Below are 23,028 nucleotides of genomic sequence, written 5' to 3'. Positions count from 1 at the left end.
TGAGTTAGTGATGCAATGTGAGTGTTCTGTGCGCCCTCTCATCACTGAGTGCTTTCTCTGATTCATTGAAAGGGCATCACGGTGTGTTTTCTGTCATCCTTTAATATTTGCCAACAATCTATTTCTTCTCTTGTTCCCTCAGAGGCTACAACTTCCCTACGAGTAAATGAAACAGTAAAAAGTGAAGCAGTCACGGGTGAGCACTGAGAGGCTTGTACCCTCTCTCCTGGTAGCTCTTCAGATCTTCTGAAAATAGCTACTTAGTAAGCTTTATTGATAAGAAAATGATGGGAAAAAAGCCCCCAAAAATGTTATATTGCCTCCTTTATCTCCCCAGGTTCAACAAGGACTTCTGTCCATGGTTCTTAACCTGTGGGTTTCAATGCCTTTGACAAAACCCCATCTCCAAAATTGTTTACATTATGATTCATAACAGTAGAAAAATTAGAATTATGAAGTAGCATCAAGAATAATTTTATGGTTAGGGTTGTCACAACATGAGGAACTGTATTAAAGAATCACAGCATTAGGAAGTTTGGGAGCCACTGTTAGTTGATCCTGAATCTAAACTAATGACCAGTAAGTAAATGATATGGGAGGACATTTCCTACCCACATTCAAAGCAAGTGGAATTACGGCTGAGAAGTGTGTCAGTAGACTTGATGTAGGATCATTGTATGGGATGGTTTCTGCCCTGGCAGCTTTCAGCAATGGCTTTGTAGAGCTCTGATCCCTATCTGAATCAACTGCTAGGCACATAAGTGAACTGATGAGCACAGTTGTGTTCTTGTTTTAGGTACCACTGTTGCAGTCTCTGGGGAAACTAAAGAACCAGTGAGATCTCATACAGGTAGTGATGGAAATACACCTCAGATGTGGACATTTAATTTTTATAGCAGTACTGTATATACTTTTCTAGACCACAGTCTTTCCTCCTTTCTTTGTTTTCTCTTTCAGAGGCCACAACTTCCACAGGAGGCAGTGAAACTACCCGTGCAGAAGTTCGAACAGGTGAGCCATTATTCTGTGAAGTTGTGGGCGTTTTTTTTGTTGTTGTTGTTTGTTTGTTTGTCTGTTTTTTGTTTTATCAAGTCTCTCCTTAGATGGCTGTAGTAAACATGAGTGGGGAGGTAGGTTGAAGAAAGAGGTGGCATTGTTCCTGTGGATACAACCTGCAGGCTTGCCTAGGAATTCCATGCCCACCATAGATTTGTAGGGACTGAGATGTACATAGTCAAGAGCACCACACTATTGGCCAGTGTCTTCACATCAGGACCATAATTATTACACACAATTTACTTGTTTTTCTCAAAAAGTGCATGCTAACAGTGAACATCCTAGTTTTTTTTTGTGTGTGTTTTTCATCCCCTTCTGGTTACCAGATGCTGGAATGAGGGCTGTTCCAGGAGCAAGATCTTGGGTATTTTGTTCACTAGTACAGCCCAAGGATGAACCACAGAATCACACAAAGGAGATGCTCAAAAACATTAGGGGGATGAAGTAATGTATCATTTTGCCGTCTTCTCCTTATCTAAGAGGTATCATGGTGGTTTCACCTGGAGAAGCTGCAGCTCACAGAGTTTGAAGTTGGGCAAGATGGATTAAATATCATTTGAGAGTTTTGGAATAAAGCAATTCTATTTTAAACAGCTGAAGTCAAAACATTTATGTAATTGATCCACACAATTCAGAAAGAGGATCCTTTTCTTCTTTAGACACCTTTGTCATAGCAGGCATTCTTGCTTTATCATGCGAGGGAGAAAGCAGCTCCCTTACCTTCAGTGGGCTCGATGGAGAGGGAACCTCAGTGACTGATGGGAAGGAGTGAACCATCAGGTCCTCTGATGAATCAGATCCATATAGCTTTTCCACTATTGTCGAGAAGCTTATGTTCTGTTCAACCGCCCAGGGAAGCAACCATTATGCCTATAAATTTGCACACAAATATGTTACAAGCAAAGAGTTAATAGTTACTTAAGATCATAATATATTTAGACTGTCAACTCTGATGACATATCAACACAATTCTTCACTTCCTCCACCAAATCCTTGAACCTCACATTCTTCGTTTTCCTCCTTCAGAGGCTACAACTCCAACAGAGAATAAGGAGACCCAGGGAAGCAGAGCCACAGCAGGTGAGACCTGGCAGCTCCCATAGTTGGGTGTGGGCTTTCCCATGTGACTGCTGGGCTTGCCTGGTAGGAGGTATGTTTTCCTGCCATGTACTATGTAGTTCGTGCTTTGGATATTTTCTTTCAACTGAACGTATTCTGGAAAAGCCCTCTCGTTATCAGCAACTGGTCTCATAGCCATAACATCCTAAAGGGTGGTTGTCTGTCCAGTCAGTTTGAGAATGCCTTCTAACATCACACACACCACTAAAATGTTACAGGAAGAAGAAGAAACAGTATGAATTCTGGAAGGCATCCTATCCTATAAAAAAAGCTTTGGGGTTTATTTGTTTTAGTTAGTTTGTTTGTTTGATTTGAGACAGAATCTCACTGTGCAGTCCTGGCTGGCCTAGAACTATGTAACCCAGTCTGTATTAGAACTCATAGAGAGCCGTCTGCCTGAGTCTCTGCCTCCAGAATGCTGAGATTACAGCCATGTGCCATGTTTTTTTTTTTTAACAAAGAACAATAATGATATTAAGCCTTGGCTCATATTTTTGGCACAGTCAAGTGTTTTTTTCTGGTTTTTTTTTTTTAAGTCACATGATAGGCACCACTGTAGCATCATGAGGCCAAACAACTGGAATTGTGACCTGGGAGAAACCCAGCTTATTCCTCATGCCATTATAGATAGAATTTCAGGGGAGGGCTTCAGATGAGAACATTTCTATTTTGATCATTTTGTTGATATGGGTCATAGGGCATATGTATCCTCTCAGCTCATCAGGAAGCTGTGAGGGGGCCTCTGAGAAACATGTACTCGGGTTCTTCTCCAGGCAGGTCTTTAGGAGACTAACATGAGTCAGTGTGATGATTTGAGGTCCTTTGTTTATGAGGTAGCACTGGAACTGGACCTGGAAGTTCCCACCTAGGTGAGCTAGTAAGCAGCCATGGAATCTTCAATGGCTCTATCTATGAGGTGATTCCTGCTCCATTGCCCCCTGCACAGGAGAACTGTAGCTTTCCCAGCCACCTGTCTTGATTTCACCCCTCTCAGAAGCCACCACCACTTTGGGAGAAAGTGGGACACTAAAAGTGGAGATAATAATAGGCATCAGGGGCACTTTTTCATAACTACTTGAAATGCCCCCCCAAACCTTTCCATTTCTGATATTTGTCAAAATATTAGGAAAAAGTTGTGTCCGATGTTCACCATTGGTGCCAGTGAGTGCCATTCAAACACACTGGCATTTCTTATGTTTGCGCCTTATTGACCTATCAATAGGGTGTCATGGGACACACTCCCTGAAAGTTATATTGGTGATCCAGCCAAAATCTACTTCCCTATGACTAAACCCGGCCAAAATAACTATGATAGCAGATGTCTTCTGTAAATTTATCACAGGAGCAACATATTCTATAGAAATATCTCGATTGTCTTAAAACCACAAAGCCAGAGACAGAAGTTTATTACTGAATAGAGAAAATTAAGGACTTTTTTCTTTAGAGATTATACCCATGTCAGTCTACCATCAGGGTGAAGATTTTGTTATGTTTGCTAAGTAAGCTACTTTAAGAGGCTTCTCAGGAAGTGCCTTCCTTTATTTTGGTATAATCCCTATGAATAAGAGGGGGTAATACATATTTATTGACTAAATAGTTGGTATATGGAGAAAATTCTTAATCCAGGAACAGAAAGTCTGATGAAAGCACATGTTCAAAAACCTGCTAAGGAGGTAAAGCAGTTTCTAAATGACACCTCCCAGAGCTGTCCGGTACACAGTTCCTGAATGAAAGCACATGCCGTACACCTCGGTAGCATCAGCGCAAAATAGTCTTCACGTTGACTCCATGCCTTCTCGTTCCAGGTACCACCCATGCAGCTGTAAGTGTGACCGAGGCATCTGGAAGTTCCAGCAGCGGTGAGCTAACCATTCTGAAAGAAGGCTGCATGGCTCTGCCTATGTGACAATGTCACAAGCTCCTTCCTAAATCCCTCTCTTTCACCTGTTTCAGAAACCACAGCTTCCACAGGAGTCAGTGGAGCCATGGTCACAGGAACCAATGCAGGTGGGAATGAATGGTGGTGTGCATGACCTTTTTTTGGTTTATCAAGACAGGTTTTTTCTGTGTAGCTCTGTGTCTTTCCTAGAACTCACTCTGTAGCCCAGGCTGGCCTCGAACTCACAGAGATTTGCCTGACTCTGCCTCCCGAGTGCTGGGATTAAATGTGTACGCCACCGCTGCCCCACATGTGACTTTTGAGTAATGATCAACTATGATTAAAATTTGTTTCTTTGTAAGAAGAAAAGTGGTCTTTCAGGAGGTCTCATTAAGGTCAATGATGTCTTCACTTGTGACTAGGCTTTGGATCAAATTAGGCAGATTTCAGGAGTCCTCACATAGGGGATTCTCTGTAAACTATAGTGGAAGTAGCAGTTATCTGGAAAGGTTTCTTTTCCCATTTGTCGTTTCAGAATCCACTACATCAGCTGGAGGAAATATGGGCTCGGAGAGTTCTACTTCAGGTAAACAGAAGAACAAAATAAATAAAAAAATTTCCCTTAGTCTTAGTAGATTTTTTTCCTTGGGTGGAAACTAGATAACGTGCCATTGTTGGCCATTCACTTGGGACAGGGGTTCTCCACTTGTGGGTTGTGATCCCTTTGGGGGGTTGGACGACCTTTTCACCAGAGTTCACATGTCAGATATCCTCTGTATCAGATATTTACATCACGACTCACAGCAGTAGCAAAATTAAAGTTCTGAAGCAGCAATGACATAATTTTATGGTTAGGGGTCACCACATGAGGGACTGTGTTAAAGGCTGCAGCATTAGGAAGGTTGAGAGCCACTGCCTTAGGATGATAATGGATCTCTACTTTGGTCATTTCTCCTTCCTTCACTCTTTATGTCAGACACCACAGGTCTCTGGCATGACTTTACTCTGCACCTGGTGGTCCCAACACAGGGAAATCAATGACTTAACAGTAAAGGAAGGAGTCTAGTTATGGGTCCTTGCCAACACATAGCAAACTTTTACCAGTCATGTGGTTCTGAACTTCTTCTTTGATTTCATTTGTCTGTTTAGAGGCAACAACTTATTTGAGTGGTAGGACCACAGATGCTAGAGTTCAGTTAGATGGGCCCCAACAGCTAACTTCCTACCCCTTCATTTTTAAGTTGTCTGATATAATGAATTTTGGGGAATTTTCCCCAGCTCTTCTTCGAGTACAGATTTTCTGGTTGATCACACATTACTCCATGAGAACTACCCTTTCTATGTTTAAAGAAAATGGTATAACAGGGATCATGAATAATGTGTCAGTAGAAGCAAGAAAGTTAATTCAAGAAACCCATACATTTATTCTAAACCCCAATCCTAATTTTAGGCTGGAGGGATTCATAAATTACTCTCTCCTTCTGTGATTTCAGTCACCACAGGAGTAACTACTGGTCCAACTGTAGCCCCTGGGCATTTCTGCACTCATGAGTCATGAAAATGATTGGGGAAATTTGTCTCTGAACTGCAGAGGCTGCTGCCTCACCTAGAGATAGTATGGAAAAATCACAGGGCTGTATATTTTCCAATGTTCACACCCCAAGCTTTGTCTCACCTCTGTTCAGGGACTACAACAGCTTCTGCAAAAGTTGGAGCGTATGCTGGAGTTGCAACAGCAAGTAGTTAGTGACTTGCATTTTCAGCCTTTAGGGTGGTTGGTGACTCTCTGGGGTCTGTAGTAGATAGCAGATAAGAACAAAATGGACATAAACAGAGTTTTGTGCTTCTTTTGACAAAATTCACATGACCTTTTTGCTGTGGTGCTTTTATTTTATTTGATAAAATGTCCAGTGAACTAAGTGTGGTCCTTTTCCTTTCGGCCATTCCCTCCACACAGTCTCTTAGACATGATCTTGTTGCTGTCACTGTGTTGTTGGAATCTTAGATGGTCTTTTAATAAAAAAAAAACAAACCCAGAACCAGATATTGGGGTGAAAACTGAAAGATCAGAGAAACAGAACAGCCAGCCACTAGTTCTTACCTCTACAAAACCCCCAGCCTAAAGAGAGTGAGTTCCTGTCTCCTCATGCCTTGTATACCTTTCTCTGCCCTGCCATATTACTTCCTGGGATTAAAGGCATGTGTGCTTCCCAAGCCAAGGCATGGGATCTCAATTTCTGGGATTAAAGGTGTGTACCCCCTCTGCCTGACCTCTATGTCTAATCTAGTGGCTGACTCTGTCCTCTGATCCCCAGGCAAGTTTATTAGGGTACACAATGTATCACCCCATCACTGTCTTAACTATCTTGCTGTTTAGGTGTTATGTCAGGTTCAACTGGAATTTCCAGAGACCTAGAGAATTCTAGTTCTGGTGAAGAGAGATGTTTAATTTACCCACCATCGTGGATTTGTTTTTTCTTATGACTAAGGACTCAATAAACTAAAAGAATTTAAATTTACCCCCTCAGGAGTCCCCACAGAAGCACCAGGCAGCCAAAGCACAGGAGGAAAAACAGGTGAGTCTAGGAAAACCACTTCCTCCCAAAACACTAAGCCACAGCTAAAGAATAAGAGTTTATAAGAAAATGGGTTGTTTCTCTTTGGATACAATGACTCTTTTATTGACGGTAAGAAATGTGAATTTGTTCAAACCCATCCTGTTCTTAGGAGTGGGAGAAGTGCTGCTGTAGTTTCTCAGGCTGGAACTGGAGCACCAAAACATAAATGTTGGCTATACCACCCTCAGATCAGTGTGGTTTTGGTCCTAAGGAGCTGAGTTGAGGGTTTCTGGAAAGGAAGTAGGCCAGAATGGGGACCAAGGAGAACAGGGGAGCTTCCTGTTATGATACAACTTGGAAGCCCTTTGGGGGGAAAAAAGGCTTTCATCTGACTCTTTGGAAGATGTAGCATGTAGCCTGAGAGCTCTATGTTGTTTTGAAATAAGGTCTCACTGTGTACCCTATGCTGGTCTCAGATTTACAATCCTATCTCAACCTTCCGACCTCTAGGATTCCAGGCTGTGCCACTATGCCTGACTCAGTCTGAGATTCCTGAGAAGAAGGTTATGGATGGTGCTGGTCCTGGAATAAAATAACCTATATTGCTTACTTCCTTTTGCAGACTCCACTTCAACAGCAGCTGTAGTCACAACCAGTGCCCACGTATCCCAGCCAGGTAAAATAGTAAGATCCAGGGGACTCAAATCCTATGAAATTATATCTCTTCCATATGGGGTCCACCTTGCACACGAATCTGCCATCACTGAGACGAACACACACACAGACATGATATGAATTCTTATTATTGTGAGTAAAACATTGTTTTGTCATCCTCCCTACTCTAGAAACCACTACAACAGAGGGTCAAGACACTGAAAAGGAAACAGGTCAGTATGAGAAGACCTCCAATTATTTCATGATCCACTGGCATGTCCTGTACTTAAAAATATGCTAATGTCTGTAGTATACAAAGCAAAACCTTCAGTGAGAAACGGTGATTGCCATGTTGTAACCTTTGTAGTGGGGACAGGGGCTTTATAGGCACAGATATGATTGCTATTGTTCATTTATTGATCAACCAAAAATATCTACAAAAATTATGGTTCGGTGGAAGAGGAGGAGAAAAGAAAGTTTCTTTTAAGAATGCCCATCCTAGTGAGTTTGTGTTTCTTTTCTTTTGGTAGGGTGGGATAACAGTACAAATTTGACTTTCAGCAATTTTGAATTGGAATCAGAATTTAGAATTTTGTAAATATGGCTGGCCCATATCTGTGAAGTATAGAAACTTACAGGTGTGCAGGCATATATTATCTGTTTAAATTGTTTGGGAGGGATGGAACAAAATTAAAGCATTTCAAGAGGTTGGAACAAAGGATAAATGTTTTTAAGATCCAAACTATCTTATTATAATTATATCCCTGTGAAATCACCCCTTACTGTTTATTCATGACCTACTCATGAAAATTGTTTTCCAAGAAAAATTTCAGAAGTTTGTCTCTATTTTCTACTCTCAATACAGATTTCTCTTCTATTAAATTTTAAGGTCTAAAAGAAACACCCTACAATAGTAGGATGTCAAATGCTGTTAACAGCACAGAAGGGAGACAGGTGGAATATCTGTAAGCCTGACTGTATGGCCAATTATTTCAGCAATATAGTAATGTATTTTCCCCAACACCATGACACCATTCCCAATATTCCAGAGGCTAACAAGTTTTCTGTTTTTACACAGTGTGTCCAGGCACGCTTCCACCAGCCCCAGGTGAGTGCACCCCCACTGCAGAGGAATTCTATGGTGATGGTTCTTCTAGTGCATCAAGTGTCTGAAGTCACTCCAGTACATGAATGGTCATGAAATGTTCTAGAATAAACTAAATACGTGAATCTGGCTTTTACTCGCCAAATAATGTGTAAGTTATTTTCTCATTCACATACCAATGCGTCCAAGCAGTGCATGCCGATTTGCCTGCTAGCTCTTTCATGAAATTACATATTCTGATAAGAGGTAATGTTACTGCTCTCCTAACAGTGAGCATTTAACTACATAATACAATGTTGGGGCCTTTGTTCTAGTTAAAAATTGCAACTGTGCCTGAGTTTAATCATTTCTGAGAACTTTATTGAGTTCCTACTACTTTTAAGATAATGTAATGTATTTTGCAGTGAGTATTTAATAAAGAAAATAATTTTGACCTCATTTAGTGGGGAAATGAAAAATTAAAAAAAAACCATGGTGTTCATATGAGGCAGACGATAAAGTTCACAATAAGAAGTAAGTGGATGACCTATGGAGAAAGCAGATTTTAGGATTGGAATTTGATGGCAATAAGTAGACCATTCTAGATCCAATCAACTGTTCTACTTGATTAAAGAGGTGGCTTTAATGTGGGAGACCTTGGAAACTAGAATAAAGTATTCATTTTAAAAAGACTCACCCTTAAAATAAAAGCAATTATCTAATTAGGCATTAGGAAAATTGCTGTGATTGTGGTGTAGAGAAGCGATTGAATCAGAGAGGAATCCAGGCAATTGAGTTGCTGGATTGATGATGATGAGGTGGATTAGCCAAGAACAAAGAAAGGAAAGGTTTAAAGTGAGGGTGAGAGTAAAGGACTTGTTAGCAGTTTGAATGACAAACTGCAATTAATGCGCATGGCTCCTAAGTCTGATACTTTAATAATAGAAGATGTACTTTAATCTGGAAGAGAAAACTGTGCTTGGGGCAAGAGGACACAGTCTGTCTTAGGCATTTATGTTAGAGATTATTGAAGATCTGTTGGGAGACTGTATATTCACAGAGCTAGAGCTGTGTCCTTGGCTTCAAAGTGTCCATGGACTCAAACAAGTTAGAAGTCGGAGAGCCTTCCACTTAGTGTTGTTCATTGTGGAGAACAAGTTCCATTGAAGAGACTGGAGACAAAATGTGAGGAGTAAGAAGAGCTTCTAGTACGACCCTGAACGTTACATTTAAAGAAAGGAGAACATATTTTTGAATGTGAAAGTTAATGTCACCTATGACAGGGAATTCAAATGATTGGTTAAGGGAATTTGGTTCTTAGGATTTGCCAATGATGTCTTGATACGTACTGAGTTGTAGAGATAGAAAGCAGTTTTACAAGACAGTGAGCTGGATAGTGTACACACACACACACACACACACACACACACACACACCATGTGTACTCTTATACAAAACACTTTGCTGGAAGCAGGTGGGTGTCATTTATCCACCTTCAGGCCTGACGTCTCCACAAATTGACCTTTTAAATCCTGGTGTCAATGAAAGTATGGACCCCCTGCTTGTTATCTATAAATAGCAAGTGGTCGTAATTTACAACATCTAATTAGTACTTATCATTTGATGTTAACAGTGTGTCATGGTCCACTGGGAGAAGAGAAATCTGTAAGTATAAAGTCCTGGTCTACTGTAACCTAAACTCCTTTCTGCCTCTTTTTGCGAACGAAGTCTAAACATGGTTTGTATCTGCAGCCTGGAGACACATGGATATCTAACTGCCACCAGTGTACCTGTACTGACGCACAGGCTGTGGACTGCAAACCTAAAGAGTGTCCTTCTCCGCCCACCTGCCAAACTGGAGAGAAGCTTATGATATTCAAATCGAATGACTCCTGCTGTGACATCGGCCACTGTGGTATGTATCCGTAACACATTATATGAACTGAATTGGTCCATTCATTGCCTGTTTATACATTCAAGTGGTGGTTTTGAGCTAATATGTCACAAATGACATTAGCATCCAGTAAATAAAACAAAATTAGTACTTCTTAAAACTTATTGTTGTGATGAAGGAAAACCCAGAATTAAGAAATATTAACAGCATCAATAGGTTAAAAGGCAATGATACGATTTTAAGGAAAGTATAACTGGTTGATAAGTATTATCCCATCCTCAAATTCTTTTTCATAAATCTTAAAGAAGTATATTGCATTTACTTTTCAGAACCAAGAACTTGTTTATTTAACAATACGGATTATGAGGTAAGCCTTTTTCGTCTCTATTTTATTAATATAATCATCTGAATAAATGCAATGCTAAGCCACGCCAGGGGGTTTTCAGGGTATCATTTAAAAATATGGTTTTACGTTCTTCTCTGCCCACACTAGTTACATAAAACACAGTTCTCACAGCGCTCCCTCCAATGGAAGTGGTGCTCTCTCTCAATCACTAACCAGCCAGCAGTCCATCTCAGAACTGAAGTTCCCCAGGGCCCTGCCAGATGGAGAAGACATACTGTGCCGCATTCGAATCAACGAACAGAGTTCAGCTGTAATTACAACCAGAAAGATCAGACGGCCAAACTGCCAGCCACCAAATAAGAAACCTCAAGGGCTCCACCCACTCAGGGGCTTAGCTTTTGCAGGGCTGGGGCTGGACTGCTGAGCTCACCTTTGGGGCAGGGCTTAACTTTCTAGCAAAGACTTGGTGAAACCACAGAGGGCAGATGTTTCCCAAACTGGTATTAACACTCTCGACTGGTGCTGATAAATACTTAAAGCTCAAGCTAAAGTAAACGAGGCATGCCAAGAAACACGTAACAGGAGGCACGTCGGAGTTTTACCGTCCCAAATCATTTACCCCGCTCACATTTCAGTCTGATTCCCTCAACTTTCCCTTTCCAAAATTAGTGTGACTCTAGAAACCTAATGGCTAGAAACAAAAAAAGGAAATTGTAATAATTTGCATGTAAAAGAGTTGAAATCATAACATTTCAGTTTAGTAGGGAATTTATCTTAGGGCCTAAAGCCCTAAATCAGTAGTTCTCAACTGACCCTTTCACAGGGGTCATATATCAGCTATCCTGAATATCAGATATTTACATTACAATTCACAACAGTAGCAAAATTATAGTTATGAAGGAGCAACAAAAATAATTTTATGTTTGGGGGTATTAAAGGCTCACAGCATTAGGAAGGCTGAGAACCACTGGCCTAAATTAAACACTGTTTCTCAGACTGTGCTTTGAATGTTGGGCAGAAATTAATTACAAAATAGTCCAAAGAGCTTTAACAAAGACAGAAGTAAGGCATCCTGGGAGGATTGCCGTTAACCCTACTTTAAAGATTTCTTTTTATTTTAAGTGTATTAGTGTTTTTGTAGTGTTATGTGTATAAATGTATAAATGTTTTTAATGTTTCATATTTATGTGCATAAGTCTGCCTGTATGCATATACACCACATGGGTTCCTGGTACCCTTAGAAGGCAGAAGAGGTCACTGGACCCCCTGGCACTCAGGTACAGATGGTGAGCCACCATTTGGGTGCTGAGAACCAAATCCTGGTCCTGTGGAAGAGCAGCAAGTAATCAGCCACTGAGCCATTTCTGCAGCCATATTAGTCCTCATTTAAACTTGTATCTATTATTAATGTGTGTGCACGTAGCATGGCACATGTATGAAGGCCAAGGGTACCTTTGAGGTATCAATTCTCTCTACAGTGGTTTTCTAGGATCCAGCTCATTATCAGTTTAGCTCACGAAACGTGCTTTTATACTAAGACATCTTGCAGACTCATGAGTCTTAATTCAATAAACCTCTTTTGTATCATTTTCTACACTTAGATGTCATATTTTTCTTGAAACATAAAGCATAACAATTGGTGAACTTCTTGCCTGCCATAAAACATCCTGTCTTGAAAAACATTCTTAAACATATGACAGAGTGACTATCATAAGTTTTATTTTGAAGGTTGGGAATCTTGATACATTCTATGTCCCCAATGGAAAATTTTAATTTATTCACTGAAGTTAAAGAACCATCTTTTCTTAACTGGTTACAACAACTGAAAGTACCTCTTTACAGATAGTAAAATCAGAATTTTCATCCTTTTTTTTTTTGCCAGTTTTTAACTGGTAGGTTAAATTATATTCCAAGGCAAATAACTTCTCTCCTCCCCCCAATCACCTTGCAGATTGGTGCATCCTTTGATGATCCCAGCAACCCATGTGTCTCCTACACCTGCAACAGCACTGGCTTGGTGGCCGTGGTTCAGGACTGCCCAAAGCAAACATGGTGTGCAGAAGTAAGTCACGGTCTTAACACAGGGGAGCAAGGTCGCCACTCAAGCTCAACTCAGCCCCTTCTCATCTTTCTGCTCCTTTGGGAAAGTAGGCCTTTGGCCAAGAGATATAGATCTGTTGTCAATTCCATGGATCTTTATACAAATTCATGCATCAAGAGCCAGAGGATTCTAGAAATATCAGCTTTAATTGAGTATATTCCTCATACCAAGAAAGGCTTGTATTTTTCCAGCTCCACAAAACTTAATATAGAGCTATTCCAAAAGTAGGTTATTACAAAAATATTAGCTATTTCTACATTTATTTATTTAAACTTATGTGTATGAGTGTTTTTGCCTGCGTGTGTGTGTGTGTGTGTGTGTGTGTGTGTGTGTGTGTGTGTGCACTCTGTACATGCCTAGTACCCTCAGAGGTCAGAAGAGGATATTGGTTCCCTGGAAATGGAATATGGATGGTTGTGGGTTCTGGAAACTAAATCTGAGTCCTTTGTAAGAACTACAAATTTTCTGTCTCTCTCTCTCCCTTTCTCTCTCTTTGTGTATGTATAAATTTGACTATATATACATATAATTATATATACACATATACATAACAATAATAATAAGGAATATGAGGATTCTAAAAGGAGCTGGGGTGGGAGCATGAAAAAGTATTTGATGATGTAATTAGATTTTAATTAAATTTTTAAATTTTCTCACAACAACAACAACAAATAAAGCAACAACCACTTTAACCTATTGAGCCAAATCCCCCTTCACTATTTTATAAACAAAACTATAAAACATCTTCTTTAATGAAAACTCGGGGTATCTGTACTATTTATATTTTTGTGCCACAACCATCATTTCTGTGCCTCCATGTTTGAGTTTCTATTACTGTGATGAATGCCATGATCAAAAGCAACTTGGAGAGGAAAGGATTTATTCATCTTACAACTCTCATATGACATGACACTAGGGAAGTCAGGACAGGAACTGGAGCAGGAACCTGGTTCCAGGAGCTGGTGCAGAGGCAATGGAGGAGGGCTGTTTAGTAGCTTGTACTCCATGGCTTTTTCAGGCTGCTTTCTTATATAGCTCAGGACCACCATCCCAGGGTTGGCACTGGCCACAGTCAGTTGGCCCTTCTATATTAACAATTAGTCAAGAAAAATGCCCCACAAGCTTTCGTACTGGCTAATCTAGTTGAGACATTTTTTTTAAATGAGGTCCTCTCTCCTCAACTAGTTCTGACTTGTGCCAACACACTCAATATATGTTGGCTTTTTATATTAATGAATGCTTGGATATTAAATTATCACTTTTCTTTCTGAATCTGTAATTCACAACATAGTTTAAAGCATTATTTTAAAATTTTAATACTGTGTTACAAAAGTTTATTTGGACTTCATCTGAAGAGTTAGGAAGGTTTGAATGGGAAACAAAGCTTAAGTGCGTATCTTGAGTAAAAGACTGATGGCATCTGGTATTGTGTTAAAGAATTTTTCCTTTGAAGTAAGTAAAGCATAATTTGTTTTCATATTTGCATATTCTTTTTCCTTTTCTTCCTGTCATTGCAAAATCTTAGTTTTAAACTCTCAGTCTCATGTTTATGACCAAGTTCAACACTTTCTGCTCTAGCCTCGCCCTAGATCTGACATCAGCATGCTCATCTCCTTCCGTTTCTCCTTCCTGTTGCTACTTTAGGATATTAAAATTTTTCATATTTCATTCAATATTAAATATTTCATTTTTTTGTTCCTACAGGGAGAGAGAACCTACGATTCAAAGAAATGTTGCTATACATGTAAGTTAACCTCTCTATACAGAGAATATCTAAGTGGTTGAAAAATAGCATTTCGTTAAGATAGAATGACAGATCATTAATAGAAGGTTTACCAGTCATGTTAAAATATAGAAATCAGGGTCAAAATATAAGCTGCCAACTGATATGCTTGCAAAGGGGGTTAGTTACTTATTGATAGTAGTAGCTTTTCTTGTAAAATTGGTTTTGATTCCGATGTAAGAAACCAGACTACTTTTCTGTCCTAACACCAGAGGTCTGATTTGTAAATTTGGGTATTAGAACACAAGATTACGTAATAGGCAACGGAAAATGTCCCATCACCTTCTCTGCTCTTACTGGCCCCTCTCTTTTTCTTCTACTTATCACTTCCTTTCTGCTTAACCTCTAATATAATCATTGCAACAATAAGACAATAGCTATTTGTAACACGAATCTTAAAAGGTCTTATTAATAAAAAGAACCTGGAGCCAGGTTGGAGTGGAAGAAATAGAACAAGCCAGCCACGTTCTTACCTCTATGAAATCTTCATCCTCAAGAGAGATACTTCATGTTTACTCACACCTTGTATACCTTTCTGTGCCCTGCCATCTTCCTTCCTTCCTAGTGCTGAGATTAAAGGCATGTGCCACCACACCTGGCTCTGTTCCTAGTGTGGCTTTGAACTAATAGAGATCTGGATGGATCTCTGCCTCCTGAATGCTAGGGTTAAAGGCATGTGCTACTACTGCCTGACCTCTATGTTTAATATAGTGACTGGCTTTGTTTTATTGGGGTACACAATACATCACCACATCTATCCAAGTTTTAGCCAGGTTCACAGTCAGGGATGAGATAGTTGTTTCCCTTAATAACATGGCCAAGTAGTTGGTGTGCCTCTTCCCTTTGGATCTTAAGACAATGTATGCCTAATGATAGTTAAGATGTTAAATCTCAATTCTTTGTCTGTTATGTGCTTTGCTTTAGGTAAGAGTGACTGTAGAACTGCTCCTGTGAATGTGACTGTTAGGTATAACGGTTGTAGGAAGAAAGTTGAGATGGCAAGATGTACAGGAGAATGCAAAAGGACTCTCAAGTAAGTTTCCCTTTGAATGTGTTCTGTGCGTTAGCTTAGTGCTTATAGAGAAAATCAAGCAACATTACATAGCGGAGTTTGACCTGAAAGAATACTCTGATTAGGACACAATGGAAAAATATATAGAACACTAAGACCTGAGGACTAAAATAATCAGTTTAGAGATCAGTTATTCTGAGATCATTTCTTAAACATGCTTAATATATTTATGATAAATGCATTCATTTTCCTGTAGTGACTGTAGAGGGTCCTTACTCAAAGAACTACACTGCCCATCATTTTAAAGTTGAATTTTAGAATGGCGTTATATGTTTTCCTTTTAATATACAATTTTACATACAGATTAATTTAGTGAGAATAATTATAATTTGACACTGTTCCCATTATTCAGTGACAACTCTTTCTTTTTAATCTCATTCTTGTCTCAAATGCCAATTGTCACTGATCTGCATCAGAGTTTTATAGCTGGAAGGGATACAAAGTCTAAAAATCACATTAAGTAAAGGCTAGTAAGCCATTTAAAAAGTCATTAGAACAGAAGTATGGATATCAGGTTATGGAATGTTTGCAAATATTTCAAAATATTTATTATTGATTTCCTTTCTTTTAGGTACAATTATGAGACCTTCCAACTGGAGAATTCATGTGTTTGCTGCCGTGAAGAAAACTATGAATACAGGGACATTACACTTGATTGCTCTGATGGCAGCACCATCCCATACAGATACAGGCACACTACGACCTGCTCTTGTCTGAACCAGTGTGAACAGTCTACAGCCAGTTAATACCTACCCACATTGCCTTCCCAGTTGCACATATTTTAGAAAAGAAGAAAAATAAATTAAATAGTGAGAATGGATAAACTTGAGTGTGTCTTATTCAAAAAAGTGTGGCTCATGATGAGGTGTTCTATTTTGTTGTTAGCAGTGCCTGGAAAAGAAATGCAATGGTGCAAGTACTCAGTGAGGATGTGGATTTGTTTACACCATATGAATGCTGTAAGTTGCAGGGAACACAAGCCAGTCGTGACTCCTAGTGCCCTTGGGGCAGTGTTCTGTTTCATTGCCCCCCCTCACTACTTAATGACATTCTTTTCTGTTTCCCTGTCCCAGCTGGACCCCACTTTGACTGTGCCACATATCCCTCTCCTACGACACTCGTAGTTCTCAAGAGTTTCGTATCATTTCTATTCTTGCTTCTCTGAAGCATCTTTCTAGTTATTCCCACAACATTTAAAGAAACCATGATCCAGCCTTTGTGGGTAGCTTTGCTTTGTGAACTCCAGCTTCTGAAACTGCGTCGTGTTCCTCCTTTCATTTTATTCAGGTGCTTTAACATGTGGTATCAACATAGGCACATACACCAAGGGATTTCTATCTTATTCCAAACACATTGTCATCACTGTGTTTCAGCGGTTATAGCCTATTATCTCCAAATTACTAATGCTAAACTATAGGAAATCTGAAATAACAGACTCAGAAGACATGAAAGTTTATTCCTCACTCATGCACAAGGGCAGGTAGGTGTGAATATGCCTAGCATCCCCCTCCTTCTCCATCTTTCCTACTATCATTTCAACATGCATCTTCCATCTTCTACCTTGATGGCCCAAAATGATCCCCTTTGTTACCTACTATCTCCTATCTCAATCTTAATCCAGTCAACAACAACAACAACAATAACAACAACAACAACGAAAAGGAATGGGAAGTGATTGCTGTTTTTTCCCTTGAGAGCAAGGCCTAGAAGTTGTACACATTCTTTCACAAACACCTGATTGGGCAAAATACAGAGTACAATGGAATCATAAATGATGATTCTAAATGAAGGTGTAATAATTAATCACCTTTGTAAAAACATACAAGTAGGAGCTTCCCCCAAAGTCCATCCAGTTTAGTAGATGAGAATTTAACTAGTCAAATTGATAAAGGCAAAGCAAGTTCTAGGAGCTAGCTAGAACAATTGCAACTTGAGTCATCACTAAACTAAGATTACTATGAGAGTGCTATGATGTATCATTATATATTCCTCTCAAAATTTATTTCATGCATGTTGAGAATACAGCAGAAGATTGTTTTCAGCTGTTATCCTCTTTGGGGATTGCCTCATTGTTAGGTTTCCCCTTCTAGGGAAAAGAGTAGCACCCAGTGATTGATGGGTGTCAGTAAAAGGATCATCTCTCTAACTACAACAAGAGTCCATGACCTCCCTACAGTGCTGGCAGCTGCCTCCACTGAGACATCACAGTGCCTTGATTTCTTCCTTCACACAATAAAGTCAGTGCATATAAATCTCTAACGCAGTGCCTTCTCTAAGGGAATTTCATCTGTACCATATATGCACCATTCTCTTCAAACGTCTGTGCTATTGAAGTCTGAAGACTGAATGGGGAAGGATGTAGTCATTAGCTCACTTATGTCTTTGTTAGTCTTTGATGATTGAAATGAGCTACATGTTGAACCCTTCTCTACTATAGTATCATATCTTCTTCCCCTTGCTTCCCTTAAACAATATACAGTGTTCTATATGTCAAGCACATTGTTTTAATTTCTTAAATCACAAGATTCATGGCAGAAGTAAAGTTAACTAAAACTCAGAATATAGAATTATGATTTGTGTATGCATCAATGCTATGGGAGTGTGTATAAAATGACCAAGCCATTTTGAAAAATGAGGAATTTCTTCAAAATGTTAAATATGTGGTTAACACAGGATCCACTCAATTCCACTTCCAGATATTCCCTTCCAAATATATGATTTACAAATGTTCTCCAATCTGTAGGTTGGTTCTTAACTATGTTCATTTTTTTCTCTGTTGTTTTAAATTATTTTTTAAAAGATTATAATATAATGACATCATTTTCCCCTTACCTTCCCCCCTCTAAACAATCCCATACAATCATATTTGCTCTCTTTCAAATTCATGCCTTCTTTTTAGTTTTAATTGCTCTTGCATACACATACACACATATACTTTTGTATGTGTGTTCCTAAGTATATAAATACAATGTGCTCAGTCTGTATAACATTTCTTGTCTGTATGTTTTCTGGGCTGACCATGCGGTATTGGATACCCAATTGGTGTATTCTTCCATGAAGACTTTCTCCCATTCTCAACATTTTTTAGTTGCCTGTAGTTGTTTTGGTAGGGTTAAGGCCTTGTAAACTTTCTCCTGTCCACATTAGCATGCCCATTGGTGCTATCCTTGTTTAACTCAGTTTAGATTGTCCTGTTAGTCAGACTTGCTGGGTTGTCTTAGCTAGGGTTTTATTGCTGTGAAGAGACACTATGACTGCAGCAGCTCTTACAAAGAAAACATTTAATTGAGGTGGTGGCTTACAGTTTCAGAGGTTCAGTTTATTATCCTCATAATGGGCAGCATAGTGGTATGCAGGCAGATGTGGTTCTGGCTACATCTTGACCAGAACACAGCAGGAAGTTGACTGACTGTCACACTGAGTGAAGCTTGAGAAAAAGACCTCAAAGCCCACCCCCACAGTAACATACTTCCTCCAACAAGGCCATACCTCCTAATAGTGCCACTCCCTTTGGGGGCTATTTTCTTTCAAACTACAATATGGGTGTGTAGCTTCTGACTTTACTAGGGGACACAATCTCACAGCCAACTCCTTGTTCCTCTAGCTCTTACAATCTTTCCATCTCCTCTGTTGCAATGATCACTGAGTTTTAGGTGTGGGAGTTGTGCTGTAGACGTTAGCAGTTAAGATTAGGTTCGACAACTCTATATTTGTACGGATTACGGTCTTCTGTAGTGGTCTCCATCTGTTGCAAAGAGAAGTTACTTTGATTGTGGGGGAGGACTGCACTTACCTGTGGATGTAAATAGGTAAGGACAGATATTTAGAATGTAGTTAGGGATTGTGCTTGTTTAGTAAAATGGTGTTTCTCCTCTAGGATGCATGATTTCACTAGCTTTGAATAGTTGGCTAGACTTCCAGTACCAGACATATTTTCCATCTTGTTGAGCAGGTCTTAAGTCCAATTAGAGAGCTGTTGGTTACCACCAAGATATGAGTTCTGTAATTGCACCCTTAGGGTTATCATACCAGGCTGGCTTTTGTTACAGTTCATAGGCATCATAGCTGGGTCGGTTTGTTGGTTTCATCCCTCTTTTGGAAGCTTCTGTAGCACTTTTCATTACTATGAAAGTTAGTTGTTAGTCATGCAGCTCAGTTCCAGCTTAGGGGCCTTGGGACCTGTGTCCAAAGTTTTCTTTGGCAACAGGAATTTATTTTTCACCTGGGTAGGGGGCAAGCAAGGGCAGCAGCAATAGCCTATAATGTTTTGGGAGTGTCTTCGACAACTCTGACCCACAACTCAAAAGAGAGATTCTCATGTCTAATATTGGAGACTTTGTTAGAAGGTCTTTGGCTCTTGGAGGGAGCACCAGAGGAAATTCTATTTAAACTATAATATATATATATATATATATATATATATATATATATATATATATATATAATGACTTACATGCATCATAGATATCCTCAGGTAGATAGTTAATAGTATTATTCCCTACGACTTTTTTCAGACATCCTTACTGTTATTTTACCTTCCTTCTTCTGTTATTTATCCTCCCCTCCCTAATTAGAACCCTACCCTTGTGTTTCCCATCTCCTCTTTCATATCACTGTACCTTACTCTTCCTTTCTCTGTGCAAAAGCTTTTCAATTCAAAGTAATCCCACTATTTTGATTATTTTTGCACTTTACTTTGTTTGGTAGGTTTTGGTTTTTGAGACAAGACCTTACCATTTTGACAAGGATGGTCTCAAATACCTTCCAGCTTTATCAGTGTGTCCTACTTACTTTTCCATGGCTGTGATAAAATATACTGACAAAAGCAACTTAAAGGAGAAAGGGCTAGTTATAGCTGTCACAGCTAGTTTTGTGTCAGATTGACAAACTGGAGTCATCTAAAAAAAAGGGAACCTCAACTGAGAAAATGACTCCATAAGATCTGGCTGTAGGGTATTTTCTTAATTAGTGACTGGTGAGGGAGGATCCAACTCATTGTGGGTGGGGCCATTCCTGGTCTGGTAGTCTTGGGTTCTATAAGAAAGCAGGCTGAGCAAACCATGGCGAGCAAGCCAGTAAGCAGCACCCCTCCAGGTTTTGGCCCTGTTTGAGTTCCTGTCCTGACTTCCTTCAGTGATGGACTACAAAGTGTAAGCCAAATAAACCCTTTCCTCCCCAACTTGCTTTTGGTCATGGTGTTTCATCACAGCAACAGAACCCCCAACTATGACAATAGACCACAGTTCCAGGGTAGACAGTCCGCCATGGTAGGAGAGTTATAGCAGCAGAAGCTTGAGGGAACAGGTTGCATTGTGCCTGCAGTCAGGAAGCAGAGAATGATGAATGTCGGTGCTCAGTTTACTTTCTCCTTTTTATATGGTCCAGGATCCTAGTCTAGGGAATGGTACTACCTGGATATTTCCCCTTTCAATTAATGTCATCATTGTAACTGTCCATCAGAATGCAGAGAGGCTCCATCTCACAGGGGGTTCTAGAACTCATCAAGTTGACAGCTGAGCTGAACCATCATGCACACTCTGGGTTCATAGCCCAACAAGAACAATATTGCACTAGGCTAGTCCAAGGCTCATACTGCTCTTTCTTGCCTATGGATTAGGGAATTAATAGGTTAAGACTGTTGCAACCAGCTACCTACAGGTGATGCTGAGCCAGAATGTAAATCTGATAGACTGAGGCCATATTTCTTCACCTGAAATCCAGAGGTTCCATCTACGAGTAGTCCTGAGAAGGAGAGACGCTAGGATCTCCTCTGTGCTGTGTTTAGCTTGTCTTACTATAAGTTCCAAAACAAAGTCCTGTGTTTTTTCCTCCATCCTACCCTCCTTCATGGCATCTTGATCCATATTATGTTGCCTGAAACTTGGGTAATATCGCTGAAGGTAGTCACCACCAAAGCTGAGGCTGTTATCACACCTGAGTCTCATAGCCACAGGATCTACGTAGTCTCAGGGATGGAGGTAGACTTGTGATTGCAGCTGGCAGTAATACAGACTAAAACACAAGTTCATCCACCAGGATGCACAGTAACAGGGCTGATCAAGAAGCTTCATCTCTGAGCCCTGGTATAAAGAGAACAGTGCTGCCCAAATTGGAGTGGCAGTCCGTTAGCCACTAAGGCTGACAGAAAGCTGGGCTCTAGCTTAGCCAAAGGGTCCTACAGTGTCAGAGTGCCCCAGCTCGACTCCAACGAGGTAGTGATGCAAGCCAGAACTCAAGCTGTCCCACTAGGATGAAGGATTTCCTCCTGATGCTCTGGAAGGTACCGACTGTTCATCTTCAAACATGAAACCAGTCACTGAGGCTGAGTTCCAAGGCAGAGTCCTGCATTAGTTTTTATGCTCTGCTCTTTATAGCAAGGGTCTTACTCTCTGCACTCCACTCTCTCCCTGATCCTAGAGAAGTTGTGGTCGGGAAGCCCCTTGATCCCCTGGCTAGCACTGATCCAGTGTTTCACTCCTTGGGAAACAGCTTAGAATCATGGTTCGGGACTCTTTCTGGTACCAGCTTTCAGCATGACAGCTCTGGCATTGAGTTTTAAGTCTAAGGCCTTTATTTGTGTGGAGGTTTGACTGATAAAATCCCCTACAGTCCTCCCCCCATTTGATTGTGTGGTGGCCATTTAGTGGTGCTGTTTGGGGAGACTTAGGAGGTGTAGCATTGTTGGAGGAAGTAGGTCACTGTGGGTAGGCTTTGAGGTTTTAAAGCCAAATGCCATTCTGTTTGGTCTTTGCTTCTTACTTGCAGTTTAAGATAGGAGTAATCAGCTGCCTTCTCCAGCTGCTATGGAAGCAGATGGTAATGGACTATTATCTCCCCGGAATTGTAAACTCCATATAAGCCCTCCCTTCTATAAAATGGCTTGCTTGTGGTGTTTTATCAGAGTATTACTAAAGTAGCTAATACAATTTAAAGCTTCTTCTCCCAAATGAAGAACATTTCTCTCCAGGTTGCTTGCTTCTGGGCCTAGGTGATGTAGGCCACCCTTTCTTTCCTGCTTTATTCAATTCATCTTCTCTATTTTCATTAAAACTGGGCACTGTGGTCTTTACCTGTTTTCCTAACTTTTACTATGTAGCTTGTGTATTAATGGCTGTTTAAATAGTTGTGTTTGTGGGGATACCTACTACTGAGAGATCTTTCTCAGCTACCATGTTCAATATAAATTCATTTATTTGTTTATTCCAGGGATATAATTTAGCATATGAGGTATAGTCAGGCTAAATGAAATTTTCAATGAATAGTTTTCTATGAGCAGAGATTTTGACAAAATCATCTGTTGTGGTCAATTCTCATACTTAATATGAACCCACAAGTATATACATCATTGTTTTAAGGAAATAGTATAATATAAGCAATTGAATTTAGTCTGGTTGTCTTTGTTAGGTTTTCAATTTTCAACAAAGGATTGTTTATTACTTACAATATGCTAGGTCCTCTTCTAGAGGTTGGGAATAGAGCTAT

General features: G+C 39.9%; 1 protein-coding gene across 1 annotated transcript in view; it reads left to right on the top strand.

The window, feature by feature from the left end:
• Muc19 (mucin 19, oligomeric) overlaps positions 1-16,370 on the top strand; it is a 194,988-nt gene extending 178,618 nt beyond the window's left edge. Inside the window, exons 120-136 of the mRNA XM_059247992.1 lie at positions 143-196; positions 797-850; positions 958-1,011; positions 2,083-2,136; positions 3,981-3,997; positions 4,059-4,182; positions 4,590-4,640; positions 6,583-6,630; positions 7,235-7,288; positions 8,345-8,374; positions 9,984-10,015; positions 10,103-10,265; positions 10,574-10,611; positions 12,542-12,652; positions 14,396-14,435; positions 15,399-15,507; positions 16,118-16,370. Of these exons, the coding sequence (XP_059103975.1) occupies positions 143-196; positions 797-850; positions 958-1,011; positions 2,083-2,136; positions 3,981-3,997; positions 4,059-4,182; positions 4,590-4,640; positions 6,583-6,630; positions 7,235-7,288; positions 8,345-8,374; positions 9,984-10,015; positions 10,103-10,265; positions 10,574-10,611; positions 12,542-12,652; positions 14,396-14,435; positions 15,399-15,507; positions 16,118-16,292 (1,208 nt within the window). The 3' untranslated portion in view covers positions 16,293-16,370. The remainder of the gene's footprint in view (positions 1-142; positions 197-796; positions 851-957; positions 1,012-2,082; positions 2,137-3,980; positions 3,998-4,058; positions 4,183-4,589; positions 4,641-6,582; positions 6,631-7,234; positions 7,289-8,344; positions 8,375-9,983; positions 10,016-10,102; positions 10,266-10,573; positions 10,612-12,541; positions 12,653-14,395; positions 14,436-15,398; positions 15,508-16,117) is intronic.
• The last annotated feature ends 6,658 nt before the right edge of the window (positions 16,371-23,028 follow it).

Source organism: Peromyscus eremicus, chromosome 20 (genome assembly GCF_949786415.1).
Source record: "Peromyscus eremicus chromosome 20, PerEre_H2_v1, whole genome shotgun sequence".
NCBI lineage: Eukaryota > Metazoa > Chordata > Mammalia > Rodentia > Cricetidae > Peromyscus > Peromyscus eremicus.
This window is presented reverse-complemented; position numbering and strand designations above follow the sequence as displayed.